At 42.6% G+C, this 24,960-nt stretch overlaps 1 protein-coding gene and 1 long non-coding RNA gene across 21 annotated transcripts in view; one reads left to right on the forward strand and one right to left on the reverse strand.

Moving 5' to 3' along the window:
- Nucleotides 1-797: 797 nt before the first annotated feature.
- Nucleotides 798-16,036, forward strand: LMO4 (LIM domain only 4). Its single transcript, XM_040072280.1, has 5 exons — nucleotides 798-1,124; nucleotides 3,505-3,743; nucleotides 10,548-10,644; nucleotides 11,003-11,158; nucleotides 15,290-16,036. Exons 2-5 carry the CDS (start codon nucleotides 3,508-3,510, stop codon nucleotides 15,296-15,298), a joined length of 498 nt encoding a protein of 165 aa, XP_039928214.1. The 5' UTR covers nucleotides 798-1,124; nucleotides 3,505-3,507; the 3' UTR covers nucleotides 15,299-16,036.
- Nucleotides 16,030-24,960, reverse strand: part of LOC120756252 (uncharacterized) — a 505,318-nt gene continuing 496,387 nt past the window's right edge. For 18 of the 20 annotated variants that reach the window (XR_005702114.2, XR_005702112.2, XR_005702110.2 and 15 more), the window contains 4 exons: nucleotides 24,702-24,831; nucleotides 22,494-22,714; nucleotides 19,720-19,872; nucleotides 16,030-19,556 (listed from right to left, as the gene is read on the reverse strand). This is a non-coding gene — a long non-coding RNA (uncharacterized LOC120756252). The remainder of the gene's footprint in view (nucleotides 19,557-19,719; nucleotides 19,873-22,493; nucleotides 22,715-24,701; nucleotides 24,832-24,960) is intronic. The other 2 variants (XR_009208112.1, XR_009208114.1) reach the window with 2 other exon arrangements.

The following is a 24,960-nucleotide window of genomic DNA, read 5'->3' on the forward strand; positions in this document are numbered from 1 at the left end:
CGCCTCCCCCGGCCCGGCGGGGCCGCGGCGGCGGGGGAAGCGCCCAGCGGCCGGGAAGGGCTCCGAGGGACATCTCCCCCCAGGCGGAGCGGGCCTGCCCTCGGGGACAGCCGGGACGACCCCTCGCCGCCAAGTTTCTCAACTGGTGGCCGGGAGCTGGCGGCGGGGCGGGGCGGACGGTGCCCTCACGGCCGCGCCCCTCCCCTCAGCGCCCGGGCGGACGGCGCGGCCAGCGCTGCCCACCTGACTCCCTCCTTCCTCTCCATTCCCCTCCTCCTCCTCCTCCTCGCCCCCTCCCTTCCTCTCTCTCGCTCTCTCTCTCTTTTTTTTTTTTTTTTTTTTTTTTTTTTTTTTTTTTTTTTTTTTTTTTTTTTTTTTCCCTCCCCTCTCACTCATTCCTTTGTCTTCCCGGGGATTGGCAGGTTTTATTATTCCGCCTGAACAAGCCGGGGGCGGATTGGCTGCGGCGGGCTGACGGGGGCGCCGAGCCGGAGTGTAGTTGGGATTTTGCTCTGTCAGTAACACATGTGTGAGGGCAGCGGGCACACGCGCACCGTGCGGGCACACACGCACTTGCAGCCTCACGCTTAGACGGGCACAAGGGCCGCCCCCCGCGCCCCGCCAGCGCCGCCGCCGCAGGATCCCGGCAGCAGCTCCGCGCCCGGCCCCGCTCAAACTCGCCGGCTCCCGCCCGCTCCGCTGAGGCGCTCCGGCGGGCCGCGGCCGGCCGGCTGCGCGCCGCGGGAGGCTCGGGAGCCGCCGCAGCCCGGAGAGGGGGCGGAGGTGGGGGAGCGGGGGGGAAGCGGCACAAAGTGAAGCCACATTGCCAAACTTGCCCGGCGATTGCAGCAGCGAGCGGCGGCGGCGCCCTGCGTGTGCGGCTCAGCGGCGGGGACCGAGCTCTGCAGCTCCCCTCCCGGGAAGCGGGAGCCGGAGGAAGGACCCGGGCAGACGCCTCTCATAGCAATATCTATATTTTTCCAGCCTGGGCTGCCTCTTGCCGGGCGGGGGGCTCCCTCCAGCCGGCGAGAGGGCGAGCGCTGTGCTTGTTTCTTTGCAAGAAGACCTCTTCAGACAACCCCGAGCGGCGCTCCCCGGCCTTTTGCAATATAGAGGGGAAGCAGGTAAGAAGTGCCGATCGCTCCCCCGCGTTTCGCAGCGTTCGTGTGCGCGGTGCCCTCCCGCCGCCGCCGTTCCGCTGCCCGCCGAGCGGAGGGGCGCGGAGCAAGGCGCCGCGGGCCCCGGGCATTGTCGCGGGCCCCCGTACAAAGCCTGGCGGCGGCCGCCGCTGGAGCGCCTTCCCTTACCCCCCTTCCCAGCTGCCGCCGGGAAAGGGCTCTGCCTGCCGCGGCTGTGAATGGAGGGGACGGGGGGGGGGGTGGGTGGGGGGAAGCTGGGGCACCCGCTTCCCCCGTAGTAAACACTGTTCTGAAACAGTGGCAGAAAAGATCAAAGTGAGCTCTCTGTTTTTCTCCTCTCCGGTTCCCGTCCTGCCCCCCACACAGTCTTTTGTTTCAATCCAGGAGAAATTCGGTGAATCACCTAATTAAAACCAAGACATGAATTAAGCATCCATTTTTGTACTACAAATTTCCAGCTCTCCTCTTGTCCCTCCCTTGGTCTCCATTAAAAAAGCACCAGAGACGCTGTTAAGAGGGGGTATTTTGCCTCTAGCTTCTAGCTCTGCTTTCTATTTCACTGACTCCTATCCCAGGACCTAAATTGCTTGGCTCTGTAATTACTAGAGTAAGCCTATTTAAGTTAAAAGCTTCCCCCCCCCAACTCTAAATGAAACTTGATGAGGGCCCGTCCTTAGTTATCAAGGGAGTCACTTTCTGGTCAGTCCTCTTGATTCATCTTTTTAGATTTAATCAGCATTAAGGTATTGCTTGTCCTTAAGAGCTTTAGCTTAATGGGGTTACTGGATGGTTTTCTCAGTGTAACGTTTCCCATTTTATATTTATACATATTTGTCTTCGACAAAGACAGGTTAAGGTGGTGGCGTGGAGCCTTTTTCTTTCTTTTAAGAAATCCGAAGTGATTTAAAGCATAGGAAAACGGTTTAAAGACTCGGAGCAGGAAATGCAGATTCATTAGGCTGTAGCTGGAAACTGTAACAAAAGGCAATTCCTTGAACAAATGCATCAGAAATCAATTTACATAAAGGTACACGATGCGTTCGGATAAATGCAATGCTAATGGCTTTTAGAGTGGTTTTCTTTCCAAAGTCTCGGGGTTTTTGTTACAGCTTAATTGGTGCAGTTCTCCTGGTTTATTGTGCGGTCACTGGACATACCTCCAGGTACTCTTTCTGGGGAAATGTGTGTTTAAATCGGCCTCAGTTCTCCTCCTGCAGCCGAGTTGGGCCAGTGGCAGGAAAAGTTCGTCCTCGCTGCTCTGGACGTATCAGTCTGAAGGTCCTTAGCAGATAGCCAGATGCCTCGGCATGAGCACATACGGCTTACAAAGGACAAAGACAAAACATGCTGCTTAATTGGCAGTAAATAACTTGATCTTTTTATAGTATAAGTGACTAGAGGAACACCGGGAGTTTATTGGACCCTGGATTGAAGGCAACAAATTAATCGGTTTAGAGTAAGCTTTATGAATTGATTCCTATATTATCTCTCGGTTGTCCTGCTTGCATAAAGCATTTATTAGAAAGTGAAAAATGCCCTTAGTAGCAGTTTCGGGGGCGGCCAGAGTAACCGCAGCCGGAGCGATGCACTTCATTACTCCGCTGCTTTCCTAGGGCCGGTAAACTGGGGTTTTTTTTAGTAACAAAGCGTTAGCATTTAAACTGCTGATCAAGGGCAGATTAGCGAGACAAAAGTTGAGTATGTTTGTGTAGGAAGTTAACAGGCGTCCTAAAGTTCAACGATCTATTATTCGGGCCAGTGTCCTCAGTCTGGAGTGTTTTCTCTGGGTGCTTTTAGTTCTGAAAAATAGAACTACAAAAAATAAAATCCCAAGGCCTCGAGGGCCGGTCCGGAGCCCCTCGTTACCGCCCCGAGCTTGCGGAGCCTCTCCTAGACTGAAAAACCAGTTTCACAACTTTTTTTTTTTTTTTTTTTTTTTTCCTCTCCACTCTTCACACACTTTTTTTTTCATAAGCAAAACAAACCCCGGGACTGTTCCTGACTTGTGAGCTGCAGCTGCACAAGCCCGGGGCGGGGGGGCGGCGGGCTGCGCTCGCTCTGCGCCCCGCGCCCGCCGCTCCCCGCCAGCTGCGCGGCCGCGCCCCTGCCCGCGCTGCCCCCGCAGGGCCCGGAGCGGCGCAGGGCCCGGAGCGGCGCTGGCCCCCGCGCTGTCCCCGCAGGGCCCGGAGCGGCGCAGGGCCCGGAGCGGCGCTGGCCCCGCGCTGCCCCCGCAGGGCCCGGAGCGGCGCAGGGCCCGGAGCGGCGCTGGCCCCGCGCTGTCCCCGCAGGGCCCGGAGCGGCGCAGGGCCCGGCCCGGCCCGGCCCGTCCCGGCGCTGACCCGCCCCCGCCCCTCTCTCCGCGCAGGCCATGGTGAACCCCGGCGGCAGCGCGCAGCCGCCCCCGGTCACGGCGGGCTCCCTCTCCTGGAAGAGGTGCGCCGGCTGCGGGGGAAAGATCGCCGACCGCTTCCTGCTCTACGCCATGGACAGCTACTGGCACAGCCGCTGCCTCAAGTGCTCCTGCTGCCAGGCCCAGCTGGGGGACATCGGCACCTCCTGCTACACCAAGAGCGGGATGATTCTCTGCAGAAACGACTACATCAGGTGAGGCCAGGCTGGTGAGGACAGCTTTCCCCCTTTCTCGCTGCCCTTTTCTCCGTTCTTCTCTCCCCCCCCCCCCCCTTTATTTCTCGTGGTGGGTGTCCGCAGGGCAGAGGGGTGGGCTGGCTCAGGATGGCTCCTTCATTAGGGGAGAGACGTGCGGGTGCGGATGTTAGCGCCTAGCCCAGGGCGAGTTTCGACTGCCAAGTGGAGGAAAGAGTGGGGGGGTTGAGCGACGACTGTAACTTTAAAGTGGTTTGTCAGCACAAAACAAGTCCTAACTAAAAATAAACAGCAATCAGAGAGGCTAAATTAATCTGCTTTGTTGTAGTGTTGAAGGAGAAGTGTGCATATCTGAACAGTAAATGTTAAAATCGTAGGGCTTAAATAAGGCTGTGGCAGAGGTGCTAAATAATGAAATGCCTGCCTTTAGTATCTGATTAATTATGATATTTACATAAGCACCTTTAAACTCCTTTGAGTGGAAACAGAATGACTCATTCTCTGCTCTCCTTGTGAAAGAGCTGATTAACCATCAGTTGGAGGGCCACGGATTCTACTTATAGCAAAAAAACCAGTGGTATGATGTTTGTCTCAGCATTGTTACAGAGAAGCTTTGAACCGATATTTCTCTTCCAGTATAGACAATACAGGAGATAGCAGAGGAGGTATATGCTCTTGCCCTTTATTTCTTATCTCTTCCTCTTTTGAAGCTGTTTGCTTTAAATTTCACAGATTTGGGTAGGGGGAACTAAGCCTCACTAATCTTGCATCTGTTGGGGTACAGTAAGATTATGCAGCGTATCCCTTCCAACAAGTTTACAGTATAATTAATAGAAAGAATTCATGAGGTCAGGTGCCCGTACGATCTTTTCAGGTGAACTCAAGCTACTTAAACTCATTAATTTAAAAGGAGGCATTTTGAAGGATTACACATTTAATTTGAGTAAATGGTTTGATAGACTGATGCACATGAATGCTTCAAGGAGGTGTTCTGTTTCAACATTCAGTAATTAAAAAAAAAACCAAAAAAAGCCCCATACCTTCCCAGTATCACAGAAATGCTTAGTTAAAACAAATTGTGTCCTGTTTAAATGCTTCTGGCTCCTCATTAATAGTAAATGTCAAGAGTTAACCCAGGATTTCCCTTCTTTCTGATGGCCAAGAAGTTCCACTTTTTTCCCTTTTTTTTTGACTATCTGAAGAAAAAAAAAAAAACCACAACTACCAAAAGCAGCCATCAAATATGAAAAGTGTGCTTATATTGTAAAACTTAGGTTTGAGAAGATGCAGATTGTGCAGAGACCTCCTTAGTTAAGATTTGGTTACTCTGATAGTGCAGTCTCTGACCTGGTACGTAGCCTTGGCTTCGCACAGTTAAGTACATGAAGCAGGTCCTGTGGTATGTCTGAGGAGCTGAAGCCTTCGCTTTGCTAGTTTCAGAGGTATTTTTAGAGAGAAATGCTAAAAAATCAGCACGTTGTGGGGGGAGTTAATGGTGCTTTTTGGTCATCACCCTCAGCAACAAGCCTAAGCCTGGCAGAATAGTAATTAAATAGAGCAGAACGGTGTAAGGAAAAGAGTCTCGTTTGAAGTGGAAAAATTGACTCTACTGTTAAGATGCTCTGAATAGTACAGATTCATCACTTGACCAACACCATCAAACAAACCCTCATGTCTGATTGCTACTAATTAAAAAGAGTAGATGCGTCCACTGTGTCCCAGAGGCAAGTTCAGGCAAGCTTATCGCAGTCCTCTGGTTTTGTGTTGCCAAAAATTAATACTCGTTTATTTTAATGTAGGCGATTATGAATAGGATGCTTTATCAGATGAGGGGTTTAAATTGATCTCCTTGTCCTATCGCCTGACTTCTCTTTAGATCTGTGTAATTTGACTTGCAAAAATAACTCTGACAGATGCTTGCTGAAACTTGAACTGGACACCGTACACTCAAGGTGGGGTAGGATGGCCTGGTGCTGCCCGGGCTGAGTTAACTTGGAGCTTTCCCGCTGGAAGTGGGCTTTGCAGGCGTCCTCTTGGGTCATGCTGGCATGAGCAAAGCCCTTGCCCTTCTTGCGTTTGAGCTGGTCACGTTTGGTTGTGGAGGCAATGCCACTCTGACAGCGAGTCTCTCTGGTTCCCCTCTGCCTTCCTTCTCCCCTCTTTAATTTTCCGGCGGGCTTTTGTGGTGGCGCGTTCTCTTCCTCGGGCAAGAGGCACGGGCCCGGTTCTCAGCCCGAGACGCGGAGCACGCTGGACACGACTGACAGAATGGCAAAGAGCATTGATCGGCCCGGCAGGCGCCAGGTGAAAGGGACTTGACTTCTTCGGGCCAAGACCACAGGGCCATTTATTAATGAGCTTTTAGCCGTCTGAGGCTGCATATGTAGGGGTTTCTTGTTGTTGCTTAAACAACACAACACTCCCCTTTCCCTCCCTCTCCGCTCCAAAACCCGAAAAGAAATTGGCCGTAGAGCTACAGCTGCAGCTTTCATTGAAGGCCAAGGTTCCTGGGAAAAGAGGGAGGTGAAAACCCCTTCCCTCCCCACGAGCAACGCGCTCAGGGAGGGGAGCGGAGCGCAGCCCTCCCAACCTTGAGATGCCAGATAAAGCGGCAGCGTGGCAGCGAATCCGCACAATTAAAAGCTTTAATTAGTGTCTCCTCCATTTTCTCTTAGTTCTGATAGGTTTTATCTAATGAGATCTGGTCGCTGGCTTAGATCTGCTCGGAATGACGTGTCCGAAATGAATGAGAGCCGCGTCGCAAACAAAACATTTAATTAACAAAATTGGCCTCTACGAGAGAGCAGGGAGTGGTGGGGAAGGGGGAGAGGGGGAGAGTGCCCGGGCGCCTCTTAAAGGGGCAGCGCCCGGCGCCCCTCCCGGCGGCCGCTGCACTCGGCTCCGCGCAGCGCGGCGGGAGCGCGGCCCCGGGCGGGGGGCGGCCGGAGCCGGGCGCGCCGCAGTCAGGCCGCGCCGGGGAGGGGGCCGCCGGGCAGCCAGTTCATTTCCCTGGTAATCAGCGGCAAGCTGCTATATTCAGGGAATGCTGTCCCTTTAATTGAACAGGCTAGGTAATTAAATGGCACTTTTCCAATAGGACGTGCTAGGTAAATCTAATAGTTGGTTATTTAATATCACTTTGAAGTCTGCCCACTCAAGCACAATGACAGCGCAGGAGCATGTGAACTATTAGCTAGGAAAAAAAAAAAAAAAAAAAAAAAACAGGATCTCAAAAATTAATTAAATCGCATGCAATTTAGGGGGAACGTTTATCTTGATTTGTCATAACAGAATTAATTCAAGGCCTCCAATTCACTTGGGGGCAGATCTGTTACTCTGAATTAACCAAGCGTAATTTGGCTGGGGTTTTTTTTTTTCCCTCTTTTTTTCTCCCTCTTCTCTAATGCAGCACTTGCCATTATGCACAGCCCCCCTTTTAAGTATCAATAGCTTCTGGTGCTTTTAAGGTGCTTCGTCTCTAGTTATTCTGAAGTACCTTTAATGGACTTGGCTTGAGGTGTAATTTCTGTGTTGCCTTTCTTTGTTACATTTAATATAGCTGGTGCAGAATTTAGATTAAATGTGAGGAATGTACAAAAACACTGATTCCTTCTGGATCAGTAGGTCTGGATGTGCATTTCTCTTTGCTAGTGCTTGGATATATGTATGTGAACACAAATGTGCACCATGTCGTGCAAGAATCAGAGTGCTTAAATCTGTCTCCACGATTTTGGAAAGCAGTGGAACCTTACTTTGTTAGTACAAGTTACTAGAGACGTGTTTCTGCTGATGCTGAATTTTGAGCAGCAAAATGGGAAACTGGGTTGAGAAGATTTCTTGCTGCTTTCATTCCCAATCTCTTACAGGAAGTTTTGGAAAAGCCCCCATTCAAAAAAAAAAACACTAACAAAAAACTCCAGAAGCATTTGGGGGTGCAGGGAATGTTGTTTTGGAACCACACAGTAGTTAATTTAAGGTGGCTCAGTAAAATGCTGCTAAGTGTAGAAGAGCTGCCTTGTCCGTACAGGGAACCTCTTGATGTTTGTGATTGATTGCATTGCCCAAATGTTGAAATATTAATGACCTTCTTGGACTGAGGACCCAAAGAGGAAACTGAAACCAATTCTGTCATCACAATTAAAGAGTCCCCTGGCTTTAATTAGCCTGACCTGGGGTATCTCTACCCATTGCTGCCGTTAAAGAGAAAAGAGCCCATTAAAGTCCAGTCTGAGACCGATAGCTACTTAATTGAGCACCTAAAGCCTCAAGCCTTTTAAATCAAATACTGTCCTGGACAGTCCCCCTGGTTAGATAATTAGCTCTCCAGCTTCCCAGAAACCATACAAAACAACTTTTTCAGTAAAGAATAGTTAATGTGGAAGACTTCCTTTGCTGGTAAGGAGTAATAACAATTTTTTTAAAAGATAAAACCTTTTCCTGTTAATGGCATTACAGAGTAAAAACCATTCATAACAGTAGAAAAGGAAAAATAAGTTTAATTTTCTTGGTAAATAATATTAAGCAGTGGAAAGGTGTTTTGAATTTGTAAGTAATTTTTAGGAATTTTAGCAGAAGATTCAGCTAAAGTGGCTTCCCAAAGTAGAGTTGTGCTGGGAACGTGCCTGGGGAAAGCTTAAGATGTGTGGAAAACCTTGGGATTAGTTTGACTCTGTGTATTAGAATTCACAGACATTCAAGGTGTGGGACCACTCTAGTTCAGTGAGAACAGTATAACCAATGAATGCTGAATGGAGGACGAGTAGTGCAATGAGATCAGCATTTTGAAAGCTGTGTTTTCAGTTGGGTGTTGCAGTTGTACAGGGGGAAGAAGGGGGTTGTGAGAGACAGCTCACCACGTTCAGATTCTCCTGAAAAACTGACATCATCTGTCCATCTTCGCCCTTCTACCCCTTGCTGCCACCCCCTGGCTCTGGATTGTTGGATCTTCGCTTTAGAAATGTAGCAGTGCCTTTCTGCCTCCTCTCACAGCCCTTCCCTTGCACTGTCTCTAGTGCCAACTTCATTACTGGTAACGATGAAGGAAGAAAAACGCATCTTGCAATGCTTAGAAGTTACCTCGGTACCTCACGTAACTATTCGGAACTGGTCCTGGTTTGGAAGATGCCCCAGTAATGGACCTTTAGTTTCCAGACAGTTTAGTCCCTTTGGCGGGAGGTCCTGGCAATGTGTTCGTTCAGCTTTCCCTTTGTAACCGCTGTGATTCTGCAAGAACGTGTCAATGTGTCGTGGATCTCAGACTAATTAGTTTTGAAATGGAGTTTTGATTGAACTCTTCAAATCGATGCTGCTGCAAAATTTGTTTCTCAGCTTCCTATTAAAAGCCATCTTAAGGGGCAGTTTTACTACTCTCTCTGTCGTTCAGTCGATACATTTAATAACAACTTACAGGCTATTTTCAATAAAGTGGCGACAGCAAATTAGTAGTTTGAACATGACAAGCCTCCCCTGCAAGCTCAGATTCTGAAAATTCAAAGCAATTATTTTTATACAGAGGCACACTGCAATCATTCAGATTACGGGTATTCTGTTGTAATGCGTGTCCTAGGTTGACACAAACAGAATTTTATTACTTTATTTGGACAGGAAGGGGATGCAAATATTAATATTTATTATGACACCAATACGCTAATTTGTAAATCCTATCACTGTGTTTTACATCATGCAGAAAAGTGGGTCTGTGACCCTGCCAGCTAGTTCAGTTTCCTTTTTTTACTGCAAAATGAATCGTGGTAGTCTTTATAAATATTTGTGTCTATTAGAGACTGGCGCAAAAGCAAATAAAGGTTTTTCTAATTCTCGCTAAGGCAGCCTGTAAAAGTAGAACTCAATAATCATTACTGTATTATATTTTGAATCGATGTGTTGTGCCTTTAAATGGATTTGAAGAATTATGTATATATTTTTCTTCACCACTCTTCTGCCTGTTCCCCCCTCCCCCCACTGCGTGTGCCCCCCCCAATGGCAGATGTTGTGGTCTCATTTGATTGCATAGGAAAACTGCAGTGATACAGCAAACACCCAGAGAGATATGATGACAAATGGGTCCAGATCCCGGTAAATTACTTTCTGCTCAAATCGAAATTTCATTCAGTTTGTTGCTAGCAGAGATGAAGTAATCTAAATTGTGGACTCAGGAGCAGATAGAGGGAAGTTGGAGCAAGCATTTCATTATCAAGAGAGAGAGAAGGTTAGGATGAAAGAGATGAGCAGAGGCAAATCTAAAGTGTTGACACCATGATTGAAAAGGTTAACCCATACACATTATATATCAACCTGGATAGCAGAGAGTTTCTAATGGAAACTCTGCACTGATGGAGGTTTACTGGAGTTTCAATACACTGAGCATGATGTCTTCTTAGATATACAATCAAATCCTCTTAACCCTTTTGATGACTCATATCTCAAGATATGATTAAAGTACAAAAGAGTTCTTCATATAATTTCAAGGACACAATGCATTTAAACTCCAGTCATGAATTGTATCTTTTTTTTTTTATGATGAACCCAGTAATCTGATAAAATGTGTGTAGTACAGAATTGTTTGTGTTTCTAGAGGTGTAAGTCAATATTTCTGATTAAATCCTGTGCAACCACATCCAAGGTAAGGTGAAGCTACCAGTTGTTACACAAAAACATACTTTTTCATGTTACGAAACATAAGCAAGTTGGAAGATGGGGGTCAGGAGTCTAAAACAGTTGTGTAATAAACCATGGCAGCGATGTGCATAAATGCCTAGAGCCTTCTGTGTATTAAATTATTCACGATCACCACCTCTGTTTCAGGTTATTTGGAAATAGTGGTGCTTGCAGTGCCTGTGGACAGTCCATTCCTGCTAGTGAGCTGGTCATGAGGGCACAGGGCAATGTCTATCATCTTAAGGTGAGGATTTTTTTTCTGTGTACTTTCATTTTTAGCAGCTGAGTAGTACTGCGATGCCTCTTTACTGTAAAACCAGCGTTTGCTTATGAATGAAATGCAAACTAATAACTAGAAGAAGGAGTATCTATTACAAAGCCTTCCTTAGTGCATAGCTTTGTTCCCTCGTAATCGGTAAAACTCTCCTTGAGTTATGTCCTGCATAGTCCCAACAGGTAAGACTAATGCCATATTTGGAGATACTAGAAACCAAGCAGCTCCATATCTCAACTGCACTTGCGGTCTCTGAAGTGTAATTTTCAAACGTGCAGCATACTTAATTTGTGCTGTAGTTTCACTTGCTGTCTCTTTCCTTTCCCAGTGTTTTACATGCTCTACCTGCCGGAATCGCCTGGTCCCCGGAGATCGGTTTCACTACATCAATGGCAGTTTATTTTGTGAACATGATAGACCTACAGCTCTCATCAATGGCCATTTGAATTCACTTCAGAGTAATCCACTACTGCCAGACCAGAAGGTGAATACTCCACAATTACTAATAAGCTTTCTTAGAGCTAAATGAAGATCAATTTCTTTTCATTCTAATAGTGGACATCCCCTACCCCTGCAAAGAGACCTTTTAAGTAGCTGAACTTAACCTTCAGTTATTTAGGCACAGGGTGTGGGGAGAAAATAGTAACCTTTTAAGTATGACATAAAGGGCGAGTCAGTTTATTTTGGTTTGGGCACGTGCATCTGTACAGGTGTTGAACTCTTTATGTACAAAGCAAAAAGGAGAGCATACATTAATACAAACTTCTAAGAAAGAGAAATATTTTATTTTATAATCTTGAAATTAAGGGCTACAAGAGAGCAGTTTTCTGAGGGAGGAAAATTAGATCCTTTAATATGGAAATAAATGTCTTGTGAAGAGAAGGTTCCTGGACTAAACTAATGTATTTCATTTTAATATTAAGATTTTAGTTGAGGAAGCATGCTGGGGTACTCTTTCAGAAGTATTTTCTTGCCTGTCTTGTGTGTCATGACTCAGATTTTAAAAACAAAGTGCTATTTTTTTACTGTTCCATAACACCAATAGCTTAACTAGAGATTGTGTATCTCTGTGGTTGATAGTTTTGGTTTCTAGCTAAATGAGTAAATAATGACTGTACAGATCATAGAGTGAAGAAGAAAAAAAAAAAATTCTGATCAACAGTTGTCTTGTAACTCTGAAACTAGATAGTTTTAGATGTATTTTAATCTTCTTAATCAGTCCTAAAGCTATGCAAGTGAGTGCATTTTGATAACTGCTGTGCCTAATTTGTAACAATTACTGTCAACCTTGAGTTAAGAGACTGTTCATTCCACCCTGGTCCAGAAAAGAGTGGATGTATGACTCTTGCACATAATTTTATTCACATCATATTTCATACTGATTATGTATTGATGACATTGATTCATTTACTCTTTACAGCGCCACTTGCATGGATATTAAATCTTATTGACCACAGATGAATTTTAATTTCAGATTGGTGATAGATTTTTCCATCAGCTCTGATAGTATATTTGACTTTTTCATCATTAACCCAGGCAATCACACAGCACTGAGTTATTGCAATGAAACAAAAAGTGCACACTTCAGTTGGTAATTCTTTATAGATTTACAATAGGAACTTCATTAATGTCTGTAAGGATCACAAAAAATAACATTTATCTGCAAGTAGGAATTCGGAAGATTAAAAATAATCTGGGAGAAATGCTGGGCTGATCTATTCTGTAGTGTACAGTGTTTTTTGTAGTGCTTTTAGTCAGTGGAGAAATATGTCCGAGAAAACAGAAACTGTTCTTTAATTTACATGATTTTTTTTTTTGTGTTGATACATTTCAATATCTGTGTTTGCTTTTTTTTTTTCCTGTGCATAAATTTACTGATTAATTTTTAGTATTCTTTCAAGTCTTATATTGTGAATGTAATTACATCAAAACAAAGCATGGACCTTTTTTATTTACTTAATTTGTCAATTGAGGTGATGAGAGAATTGAGTTCAAAAATGCTACATAGTTAGGCAGAACAAAGATAATTAAGATTGGAAGAGAATGTGCAGCCTCTTCTCAAGGAAGTACAAATACAGTTAAAGATTCATAGATTTATACTGTTGTGAATTTTAATGAAACAAATCTGTAATACAGACTACCTAGTAGTGATTCTGTTAAATGAATATTTATAGGTATCCCATTTCAAAATATAGGTAAAACCATTCATCTTTATACACTGCAGTAAAAAGGTTTACCATTCTGAGAGTGGTTTATCCACTTGTCTTCTACGAATGTAAAGTTTAATGTAACTTCAAATAGGTGTCTAAATTGTCATTTAGTTTTATCAGTTTCTTTCTCTGCCTTAGCAAAACATAAAAATGATTTAGTTGCAATAAAAGCAGCAGACATGATGAGGAACACAGAACATGGAAAAGAGAAGTAAAATGGGACTGGGCTTGCGGAGCTTGTGACTGTAGGTACCTGGTGGGAGCTAAATGCAAAGAGAATGGTGAGAGCAGGTTTTTGTTAGCTCCTGTCACTGACTCATAGTGGCATTGCTGTGGCCAGAGCTGAGGCAGATGAGCAGCTGTTGGGGAGAAGATTGAGGGGACATGTAGGGGTTTTTTTAATTTGTTTTTTAAATCATACAATCTCTCTAGAAATTGTTCTGACTTTACTGGTTTTCAAAGGAAATCGCAAAGCACTGAAACTTCAGAAAACAAACACACTTAAAGAGCTAAGTTGATAATTCATGTATTTGTCAGGTTTTGGGAACTTTGGAAGCTACAGGGGCAGTTGCTAAGAGAGTTATGTTTTATATTTTGCTTTTTTAACAGTCTAAAGATTTTAGCGTCAGAGATTTTTTCCAGAAAGCTGCATGTTTTAGGGCCACTGATTAAAAATACTCTACTGTAACAGAATTGGTTGTAACAGATACTTTTTATTAAACATTACAGATCAATCATTTTCCATGTTATTCTATCACTAGAGATTACAGAAATAGCAGAATATCCACCGGGGGTTTTTTTGTTTGTTTTGTTTTTTAATTTAACCAAAGAGATTGAGACACTCCCAGCATTATAACACATATTTTGTCATATGAAGGTGACAGTTAGGAACTTACTCGTCTCACTGCAGTTTACAGGTGACTGATGAAGGCGGGAAAAGTTGCATGGCCTAACTTGGTTTAAAAACTTGGAGTTTTTTTTAAGGAGGCAAATGCAGGGTTGTTTGCCATTCCTGCCGTTTGCCTCCCTGAGGCAATTCACACATGTAAATTATAACTTCCCATCACTTGCCCTGTAGTTTAAAAATACCCTTTTTTCCTATAAACTCTGTACTGCTTGCTCTGCAGAGTGCAAACTTAGTTTGCGATGTCCTGTGTGCCATTTCATTTGAAAGGGCTGTGTTGTCAGGAATTCTCTCTGCTTTTTTTGTACTGGTAGTGTTCCTGTAGTACATCTTGTTTGCAACAGTATTACCACCTACTAAGTGTAAATTTTCCACGGGAAAAATGCTGTAGCAAATGCTTGTAGCAAATGCTTGTCTTCAGCTTCTGTAATTTTAAATAAAGTATGAGTTACGTCTCTTAGAGAAGATCTTAAAAATCTTCTAGTTTACATATCACTCAGCAATTCCCTTGTAGTTACATAATTGGTGTTGTCTGTGTCCATAGTAGAAGATATTTGATGCTCATTTATTAAATATGCTTGCTGGCTGCTCCCTAATCTTTGTTCTGGACAGACAAATTACCTTTCTCACACTGAGCTTCGGCTCTGGGGAATTAAACCTCCAAGCCTCTACTACTTTAATTAGCTTGAAAGTGGGGGGTTGCAGTTACTAATAGACCTCAGGCTTTTAGTAACTTAGAGAAAGGGTGAAAAAAGAACTTCCTGGGAAGCGCAAAATGTCATTTAAAAGCCATAAAAACCTAATATATATTATTTCATTTTGGTAATTGCAAACAGATTGTATTTGAAGACTATAGATGATCATTCCTGTTTTATCCATGAAAGTTTAGATTTTTATTGAGTTAGACACTTTTAATTATCACAATTCATTAACACCAGTACGAAAGCGCGTTTGACTTCATATATTAAAATGTTTATGTAACATTAACTAACGTACCAGATAAGGAATTATAATGGGTGGGGGGAATTCTGAAATATCTATATTTAGCTCTTGTGCAATGCAGCATATTAACCAAAGTTGCCTTGGGAGGATATTGGCTGTACTTCATATTTGCTTTACACACTATTTCTTCCAATTACAAGATCATATTACTCGCTTCTTCAAAGGCATGGCATAATGGTTCTTCCCTTTCAAACGGGGCCCAGAAAAACCACCTTATTCACTGTGTGATTTGTTACCAGAAAGTACACTTATTTCTTGTTGTAGCCTTTTTTTTTTCATGTCTGCTTTCTTTAGTAGTGAAACTGAAAAATGTTTGCTTTTTGCTATTTAAAGTTGAAGCGTTAGCAGCATGAACGGACAGTGTAGAAAGCCTTAATCAAGTCACAGTTGGAAAGTGGTCTAATAAAAAAGAGATTAGTGAATAGGGAAAAACAAAAGCAGTCATGTTGTAGTTTCCTATCTCAAATTTAGCTAAGATACCCATTTTTATTTCTTACAGGTCTGCTAAAAGGTCAGAGTAATGCAGAATGCGTGCCTTCATCTCAAATTTTGTTCATCACAGATGGATCCCATGTCTCCAAGTAGACAAGTCACCTTTGTAGCTAGCATCAATGCCAGCTCCATACCATTGCACCTTCTTTATTCTTGATTGCCCTTCCCACATTTATTGGTGTATTAAAATGACTGAATATGAACATTAAGGACTCCATGAACCTGGGCTAATGGGAGACTGTAGAGAAAATGAGAAAAGATCCACCGGAGGACATCTTGGGGGGGGCGGGTGGGGAAGATGACTAATGAAGCTAATTAAAAGCATTGAAATCTGCTTTCTACCCTCATTAACAATTAGCAGGGCACTGGCCAGTTTGTACCCTGTGTTTTACCTTAACAACATTCTCTTTGCTCTTTGTATATTTAAGTGTTGTAAGGAAATGTGTTTCAATCAAACTGAACATGAGATAAAGATGTGGCTTTTGTGATATTCTATCACAAACACTTTTATTGTATCTCTGTAAAATACAATGTATGTATGCATGTAAGTGTTTTTGTCCTAATGTTGCTACTTCCCATGGCAAAAAAAAAAAAAAAAAAGAAAAAAAAAGTCAGGCTCATAGCAGCTACTGTGTAGAAATTTTCACCTACTTCTAATTTGCTGAATGAAGAAAAATCTTTTATTTGTGATATTTTCAGAGACATTTGCTCTAGTATGGTGTATTTAAATAATAAAAAGTAAAACAAAACTGAGTATGGGTTTTGAAAGCTTTGCTTTTTTTTTTTTTTTTCATACATTCAAAACATTCTGCAACTTCATCTTACCTTATTTGTCAATTATCTTTAAAAGTAGGTTTTTGGTTTGGATTTGTTCTTTTGTCTTATGCCAGGAAAGATTCTGCTAAACTACTTGACCGGGTTACTTGTGGAAAGGATAATGAGTACTACTTCAAAAAAAATTTTTTTTTTCATGGAGATTTTTAATTCTGGTTACAGCAAGTACATTATAATTCCTATTGCAGTGAATTACAGCACATACAGAAAGTACTGTGGTCTCTTTCTTTCCAGTTCCTTCTGTGTTAAGGATGTGCCTGTGTCTCTGAGCATGCAAGCATAAGAGGGTATGAATATACAATAAGAGGTCAAAAAAATAAAAGCCAATGAAAGGTCTTTACCTCATGCTGAGCACTAGAATTGAATGTTCATGAAAAGGAATACAATAGCTATTCTGATCTGAACAACATAAAGTTGTGTTTGCTGGGGTAAGAGACTTCAACTTTTCAACACTCATAATCTTAAGGAAAGAAAAACCTGTTTCCTGGGCTATTTCTGAGAACTAGCTGATCTTAAAATATGATCTGTTCTCTGAAAGCAAACAAACAAAACCCACCTCCCCATAAAGCAGCAGAACCATCTCTAAGCTTAAAAAAGGAACAACTTCATTTTGCATGTTTTTCAGCCGTTTTGTGGTAGATCTGTGCAGAATATTTTTCAGAAAAAAATTTGATTTTTCATGTTTTTAGCAAGAATAGTAAGGTGGATCTGTGGCTGTCCACTGTATGCCTTCGGTCAGGAACCTGCAATCAACGAATCTGCCTTTGCTGCAATTCAAAGCAAATCTATATTAAGAAATACTCTACTTTTATAGGAAACTAATACAGTCACAACACATTATTTTCTTTAATTCTTTTTTTGAAAAGGTGTTCACTGCTCAGCTGCTTGGTTATGGAGTGAGCTTGACTTATTTTTGTTGTGATGCCAATACACAAAAAGCTGATTTATAGATTTAACTGTCTAAACAACCAACAGCAGATATTTTTGTTTCAGATTCTACTTCATGACCTCCAGTATATTGGAGGGCTGCTGAATTTCTTCTTTTAACACTTCAGTGCTTGAGGAAGAAGCACTGTTTTGGAGAGAAGAAAATGTAACAACGTACAGTTATCAGACAGTAAAGACAAAAGACTACTTGCATAACATATAAAGCATAACATAAGTGACTGACACCATGTATGACTTTTAATTAAATGCACTTGTGGGTATTTTAAATAAGTTTCTAAGCTTTTTGATCTGGCATTAAAGTCTTCAGAGTCCTGCAAATTGTGCTGTTTCAATATCTTTGAAAAGACACTTGAAGTCATGTGAATATAGAATTCAAGTATTAGTGAGACTGTAGACATCTTTTTATATTCTTTCAGTATAAGCACTCAAGGTACAGTGTTTAAATCTAACATGTACAGATTTTTGGTTGTCCAATATAACCTAGAAGTGCTAAGACGATAGCTAATAACTTCTAGTAAGTAATGTAGTATAGCATTTAGTGATGTAGAGGTTGAAGTTCATTAACAGCTTTAAATAAACTATTATATGACTCATTTGTAAAGCACAGCTACCTATTTAATAGCTTACTTTAAAAGCATTTCTTAAGTTGCAGACCTATAAGATTACAAATGTCACTCATGTTAGCATAATCCACATGCAAGTGATGAAGCCTTTGCTTTGATGTGCTAAATTGCAGGAGGACTAATGGAGCTATGAATATACAATAGAACATATTTAAGTAGTATTCTTGCTTTAGGTAAAACACTTCCTTGAAACCAGAGGCATTTCGCACAATGAAACAGGCTGTAATGGGGACGGTAGGTGTGGGCAGAAGGCTACTGGAAACACTCAGATTTGTCCTTCTGTGAAAAATAACTTCTTTTTAAGGAGATCTGTAAAGGAAAACACATACATGTTCACCTTTTATTGCACATATTTGCTGCACTGAGGCGGAAATACACCCTTTGCATTTAGTGCTGCTGAAAAGTCAAATAATCATTCAATAAGAGCTTCCCTTACTTTCAAAAATGAATGCTGTTAAAAAAAGAATCAAAGGAAATATTACTAATCTGAAATCATCCTCATGAACCTGGATAAAATGCTCTGTCTATACTGCATCTAAACATCTCAATCATATAAATTGTCACTCTTATTAATGAAACAATTTTGTAAAAAGATTGCCCTCTAAATGGGTTTAATGTTTTTACCTATCCAGCTGTCTAGTTATGAGATTTACGCATCCTGGCAGGGAGTGGGACATTAAGCCTTTCCAAACCAAATTCCGTTTGCAACAAGATACTGTCTTTTCAGTCCTACACGATTTATCTTTAAATATTTTAACAGGTTATGCAGTATCTTATGAAATATAAAATGAGAATGTCTTAGCAAAATGAAGGCTATGAAATTAAGTCACATCTTCAGAATATTAACCACACTGAGTTTGTCTCTCTTTTTCCCTGTTAGTTAACACCGATGAAATTTGCAACACCTAACATTAGGGTAAATACTAAAAAACCCCCAAGCTCACATACTGGCAGAGTATGCCTTGCTGTCAAGGTGGTGGAGTCACTGCTCCTGGAGGTGTTAAAGGAAAGACTGGATACGGCACTGAGTGCCACTGTCAGTTTGACTTGATGATCTCAGCGGTCTTTTCCAACCCGATTCTGTGATTTCAAAAGATCATTTCAATTTAAATCTCCCGTCAAAGTATTTTGCTGGTAGTTCTGTGTGAAGCGTGCAGATTTTGCAAGTCTCTATTCTGAACAGCTCTATTAGAATAAAAAATCAAATTGAGATTAGGAAATTTATGCATATACATTTTTTTTTAAGTATTACATTTAGTCATTGTGAACTTGTGTTCTGGGTTTGATGGCACTGCCTGAGCCTCCTGTACATGCGGTACCAGATAACCCTTGCTGCTTGTTACTGTTACTACCAGGTGTATGCCTATTGTCAGTCCAGCTAAGCCACAGACAGGCTTATTGCAATTAAATAGCAATTTGTTTCTATGAAACTGCAATTAAAGTATTACTGATCAGCCATTTTAGATTGGCAGTGCTGTGACTGCATATTAAACAGAGGAGCTCTCGATTCCTTTCTGCAGTTGGAGAGGCGAGTAACCGTGAGGTGTAGCACGCTCACCTCTGTCCCTTGTCAAGCTGGAAGTATGAGTCCTTGGTGAAGTGCTCTGATCTCATCACCAACATGCTGAGAGCGATGACAAGTCAGGGCTGATCTCTGTAAGTTGAACTTGCAGCTTACAGGACCTGAAGTTATTGCTTTCTGTTCCTGTAAAAGCAGGGATGTGTACACTTCCTACGGGGATGTTTTCAGCTCCAGATTGATTCTGTTGAGGATGGACGGCAAGTTGTGGGCCCCAAGCCAATAACGTTCTGCAGGTCCTGACTTGTTAGAGCTGTGCAAACAGGGCTACTATAGCTCCTTAATCATAACTAATAAAAGACGAGAAGAAAGCAATCAATTACCTTATAAGTTTGGGGGTGTTGTTCTGTTGGTTTGTTTTTTTTTTAATAAAAAGCAGAAGTTTATCTGACATGGTGATTATTTTGATGCTCTTACAAAGGATGAGAGTTTAAAGCAATCTGATGGACTTACCTGTGTGCACCTGGGGTTTGCTGGCAACTATTTGCTTTTCTATTTGATATTCCTGGGAAGCCACAGAGCTCTTGCCCCTAGGCCTCACAGAACCCACCAGCCACTGCCTGGAGTCCCTGGCCAAGCTTGTACCATTCCTGGTTGACTTGAAATCTGAAATGTAAATTTTTTGGTGCAAATTACAAACTTGTTTGTAGGAACTCGGAGAGGAATTAACTTTGTAGTGGTAATTTTGTTTTTTAATTATCACCATATTTTAACAAAGTCTGAGACACGTTAACTTTAGTTCCTGCATTTTTGTAGCGTGGAGGCTGTAGACATCCCGGTTCCTCTGCCAGAGGGGATGACATCACACCTGTGGCATGCATGAGATAAGCGTTGCTTCATTTAGGCACAGATTCTTGTCTCTGAGAGATGATCCTTGTGGGGGTGAAGGCTGGGTCCTGCAGTGTGACCCGTGGGGTGGGTGATGGCTGCTGGGGAAACTGCTGCAGGTTTGCTGGTCAGGTGACACAGGATAACAAATGCCACCTGAGCGGGAGCAGCTCTTGGCCCCTGGCAAATGGCAGGTAAAATGCCTGTGCTTAAACCTAAGTGAAAACGGCCCAGCTGACAGTAATTCATTCACCCTGGCAGAGTGGTCTTATGTCTGAGCCCAAGGCCTGAAAAGAGCCCTGTTTACTGTAGACAGACGCTACTGTGTTGAGGAATTTTTTTCTTCCTCTGTGGGTATTTTTTAATGAGTTCTGCTGTTGTGTTTCTTTTAACAGTAGTTCTAGCATTAAGCTCACAGAAATGTTGGTGTGCAGGAAGCTGCACAGTTCAGAGGGGGAGGCAATAGGATGTACGGGGGTAGTTGGGGTTGCTCACCAGAGGCTCTTTTTACCCCACTCTCCTGTAGCTTGTCCACTGAAGGCTCTGAGGGGGCTCAGGCCCCTGAAGATCCCATTCTGCAAAGGGCCTGGGCTTTTAAACCCCGGCAAGGCTGGAAATTTTAATAGGTGCTAACCTTCAGCAAATGTAAGCCGAAAGTTCTCTCATATTCATCATCGTAATGGAGACCCTGTAGACCATTGTGCTTTTTTGTTCCTGTGTATAATATCACTCTTATGTTTTTGAGATAATAACCATCTTAAATCAGTTCTCTGCTACATTATTCACCTGAGCTTACAAATGCTGAAACTTGAAAATTGCTTTTATTTTTAATTATCAAAATGTTTAAAAAAATACAATGTTTTGCTTTTTAGAATTGTTTTTATTGGCTGCTAGGTATTTAACTTTTAAAAACCAAAATCAAAACAAAACCCCTCAACAGTTTTGTTGAAACAGTGCTACAAACTGTAGCGTTAAGACCAGAATTACGCTTGAGACATGCCTGCCCCAGAAGAATTTTTTTTGAGAGAGTATAGTGGAGAGAAAATGGACATTTTGAAAAAAAGTTGTTCTTCCTGGTTGGGTGCTGGCCCCAGTGAAGCTGCCTGTGAGGAGGGCGCCGTGCTGTCGAGCTCAGTGAGATGGGCACCATGAAAGGAGCCCCCAGAGCCAGCGCTGGTGAGGGGTCCCCTCTGGTGCCCAGCACATCCTTTGCTCTTACTGGTGGCTGCTGAGCACGCCAAAGCTCTCCCTGTGCAGTCAGATTCCTCTGCAGCTGAATCAGACGATGTTTCTTTCTCCCATTGTTGGAATATGCTGTTAATTACATTTTGAAATATCCATATACTTTTCCTCTTAGGGGATCTTACAAGCAAGGTTCTCGCTAACAACTTCTGTGGTTCACCATAACCTCTCAGAATAATCATTGCTTCCATTGAACCTATGCCAGTTGTTTTGTTAAACTAAGTTGAGAGAACGGGGCCTACATTAATTCTCAAAAGGCAAGAGATTGCCCTGTGATTTGGGGAAATCTTGATTGCTTACAATATGAATAAATGAACAAGGCAGATATTAACTTTACACCTGACTTCAATTTCTTTGAGCAGAGAAGAAATGTCCAGTAGGAGGGTAAAAATCCAGCTAAAACTCATAAGCCAGCCATTAATAGGCTAGCTTTATTATGTTGTAAAATCTTCAGCTGCTTATAGAAAACAAAGGGGCAACGAATGCGGTATTTGTCTTTTATTCTTAGAAAAAAACATTAAGATCAAACAGCCCCTAAAAGACTGTGCTGATATGTATCCCACTTACATATTTTTGGATATTGTCTGATATTCATCCCACTGATGTGTTTGATAGGTAATTATATCAGCCATATCGAGATGCTGATACCAAATAGTGGAAGGCTTCAGTGTTTTGCCATAAAGCTTATACCCCTTGTTACTGAGCTCTCATCACACTTGAGATCTGCAGCAATCATTTGAAAGCTGTAGTTGGTATTTTTGTGCTTATGCCACATTTAAAAATTATTATTCTTGCTTCATCAGTTAGTCTTTTTAGCTGACTTGAAAAAAAAAAGCATATTGCAAATGAGCTACTATTCTTATTTGTTGTTTTAAGAAGGGTAAGCACTGAAGTATTCAAATGGAACAGATTATACCTTTAATTACATCCAAACAGGATGCTGAGCTGATTTTTCTATTTTCCGTTTAATTGCTATAGTTCAAAAAGATATTGCAAATTTGTAGATGAATTATTTAAGCATAGCCTTCTGGCCTCTCTGTTTATGGGAGAGACCAAACGAGGTGTGGGGGGAAGAAATCAGAATTTAAAAGGGAAAATTACCACTTCCTTCTTTAGGAAAAAAGCTTGAATAAAACATCCTGGGGGAAGCGTTTTACCTGGATAGATATTTTATGCTTGGGAGCATCTTGGGACTCCAAGGAATTTGTTTGTACCCCACCAACCACAGCGGGTGCCTGACTCCTGAGGGCCCCCTGTCTCGTGCCATGGGTACAAAAGCGCTGTTTCTTCTCCAACCTGCTCCTTGGTGACTGTGCTGCTTCACAGATGCAATCCCAACCAGCCACCCTTTTCACTGATGTGCTTGATCTCCCTTCTCCTACATACAAAATGAGAATAATGAAAGCAAGCACAAATCATCACTTCTTAAACTAAATATATTTCCATTTTGTTTGTGTGTGCATGCGTATATATCATTCACCATATATATTTTGAATGTGTGCAACGACATTACAGCCAGTGATAAATCCTATTCACTTACTATATGTGTTATTTGCTGCAACATTAAACTCAGTAAGAATTTTATATGTAACTTGTACCAAAACTAAATACATTGTGAAATTGATGCACTGTTGTAAACAAGAACATCACTTCCTGCTTCAACACAGTGGAAGGTGGCAGCTTGTGTGGCAATTCTCTTGTAAACAACTGCAGACATTCCAAAGAATAAGCCAGTTAATTACATTTTTAATGATGTTTTTAGAAAATAGTATTCTTGGAGGGGGAAAAAACCCCAACCCATAAACCACCAAGAAAAGTAAACCTGAAGCTTGTACTGTATAAAGAAATGCTGTTGGTGAAAAACTGGACTCTGCTGGGCGCAGGTCTTTTGCCCCCCCATCTTATTTTTTTTCCTCTGTTGAACTTGCCTGCGTAAAGTGCTTTTTTATAGCTCTACTGTGAATTCAAAGGAAGATGACACTGGCACATTCTATTTAAGTTTTTTGGTGGATTATCTTATTTCATTATTTTCAATACTGCTAAGTATGTGCTACCCACTTAGAGAGCTGATGCGGTGCATAGCAAAGCTCAAGATGTCCTCTTAAATACACAAAGCTTATGCAAGGCCGTGACACAAGTAGGTTTTAAACATCAGCAGTGTTGGCAGCTTTGAAGAGCTGATATGATACAGCCTTGCCGACATGTCACAGGTTACAGGGAGAAATTCAGGAAGAAACTGAACTTACCAGAGTAAGACTAGGACACAACTTTTATTGATGAAGTTCAGGGGAAAGAGGCACCGGGGGCAGCTGTATTAATCCCATAATAACTTGAAATATAATCAGTACATTGCTGCAGGGATGGCTAGGAAGGCAGGGAGGTGGAGGTGTCAGGGTTTAAGTTCACAGGCTTTCCCAGTTCATTAAAAAGTGAATCAATCAGAAAAACAGGCTGGCTTTTCAAAGGGCTGGCAGTTGTGAGCGGGCTTCGGACGTTGGGAGGAACACAGATGGTGAGCCCGGCCTCGTGCAGGGGCTGCTGGAGCTCACCAGCCATTCACTGAGGAGACGGCTGTGTTCTACCCTGCTCAAGCCTGTAAAATGTGTTATAATGTGCTAGGGGAGATTCTGGCTGGATTCTGAGAACTTAAAAGCTAGGCAGTGTTGGTGCTCTGGGCCATATTAAGGTGACGCTGATAGATGTTTATAAAGGGAAAAAAGTTTTGTTTTATAATTTCTAGAGTGGTGGTTTAACCAGCAGGCAAATGGGCAGAAGGAGTCTGCCTAGAGGACCCCTCTTTGTAGGCAGCTGCTATAGTAATTAGCTTATTACTATTAATTTTTGCCATCCCTGGACTGATCGATGATGTATTTAAAAAAAAAAAAAAAAAGTGGAATATGTTTATCTGGATCTGGCATTTCCTACATCCTTTTGATGAAGCCGGTGTATGTACACAGACCAGAGAACATCCTTGGAGAATGAGCTTAGTCACAACCACAGGCACTCGAAGGCTTAGGACAGAATGCCCTATATTTAAATAGGACTCATGACTTTTTAATTACTGCACAGTGCAACAGGGCTCAGAGAACACATGGTTGTCCAAACTGGTGTGCTGTGATTGCTCACCAGCGGTGTGGGAGTGCACTTAATCAGTGGCCTGTAGCTCACCTGAGAACCAGCACCCAGCACAGACACAGGAACACCTACAGACAGACAGCATTTCCATAGGAACCTCAGGCCTGTGTTGGGAAGATGGTATGAAAGCAGCTGTGTCCTATGGATGGCTGAAGCTGGCTGAAGAACATCCATGTCGGAAGGCAGCAGTGTCAGCGGGACCTGACAGCTCCTTAAAGGGAAGCGCATACCTCTATGGACATCTTTGCTGGAATGTGAGCCCGTATCTTCCTCTGCCCCCTAGCATGGATCCTGCCATGCTCGCAGTGGGCCAGGGACTGCCCTCAGGTTAATTAATAGTTCCACTGATTGCTGGAGGAGCTGTGGAGAAGGGCAGACATACTTGTCAGTGTTACACTTAAGAGACGCAGGCTCTTTTTTTTTTTTTTGATATTTCCTCTTAAATAATTTTTGCTTTCTAAGTTGTTCATAACAACATGAACAACTCAA

This window comes from Hirundo rustica, chromosome 9, assembly GCF_015227805.2.
Source record: "Hirundo rustica isolate bHirRus1 chromosome 9, bHirRus1.pri.v3, whole genome shotgun sequence".
Lineage (NCBI taxonomy): Eukaryota > Metazoa > Chordata > Aves > Passeriformes > Hirundinidae > Hirundo > Hirundo rustica.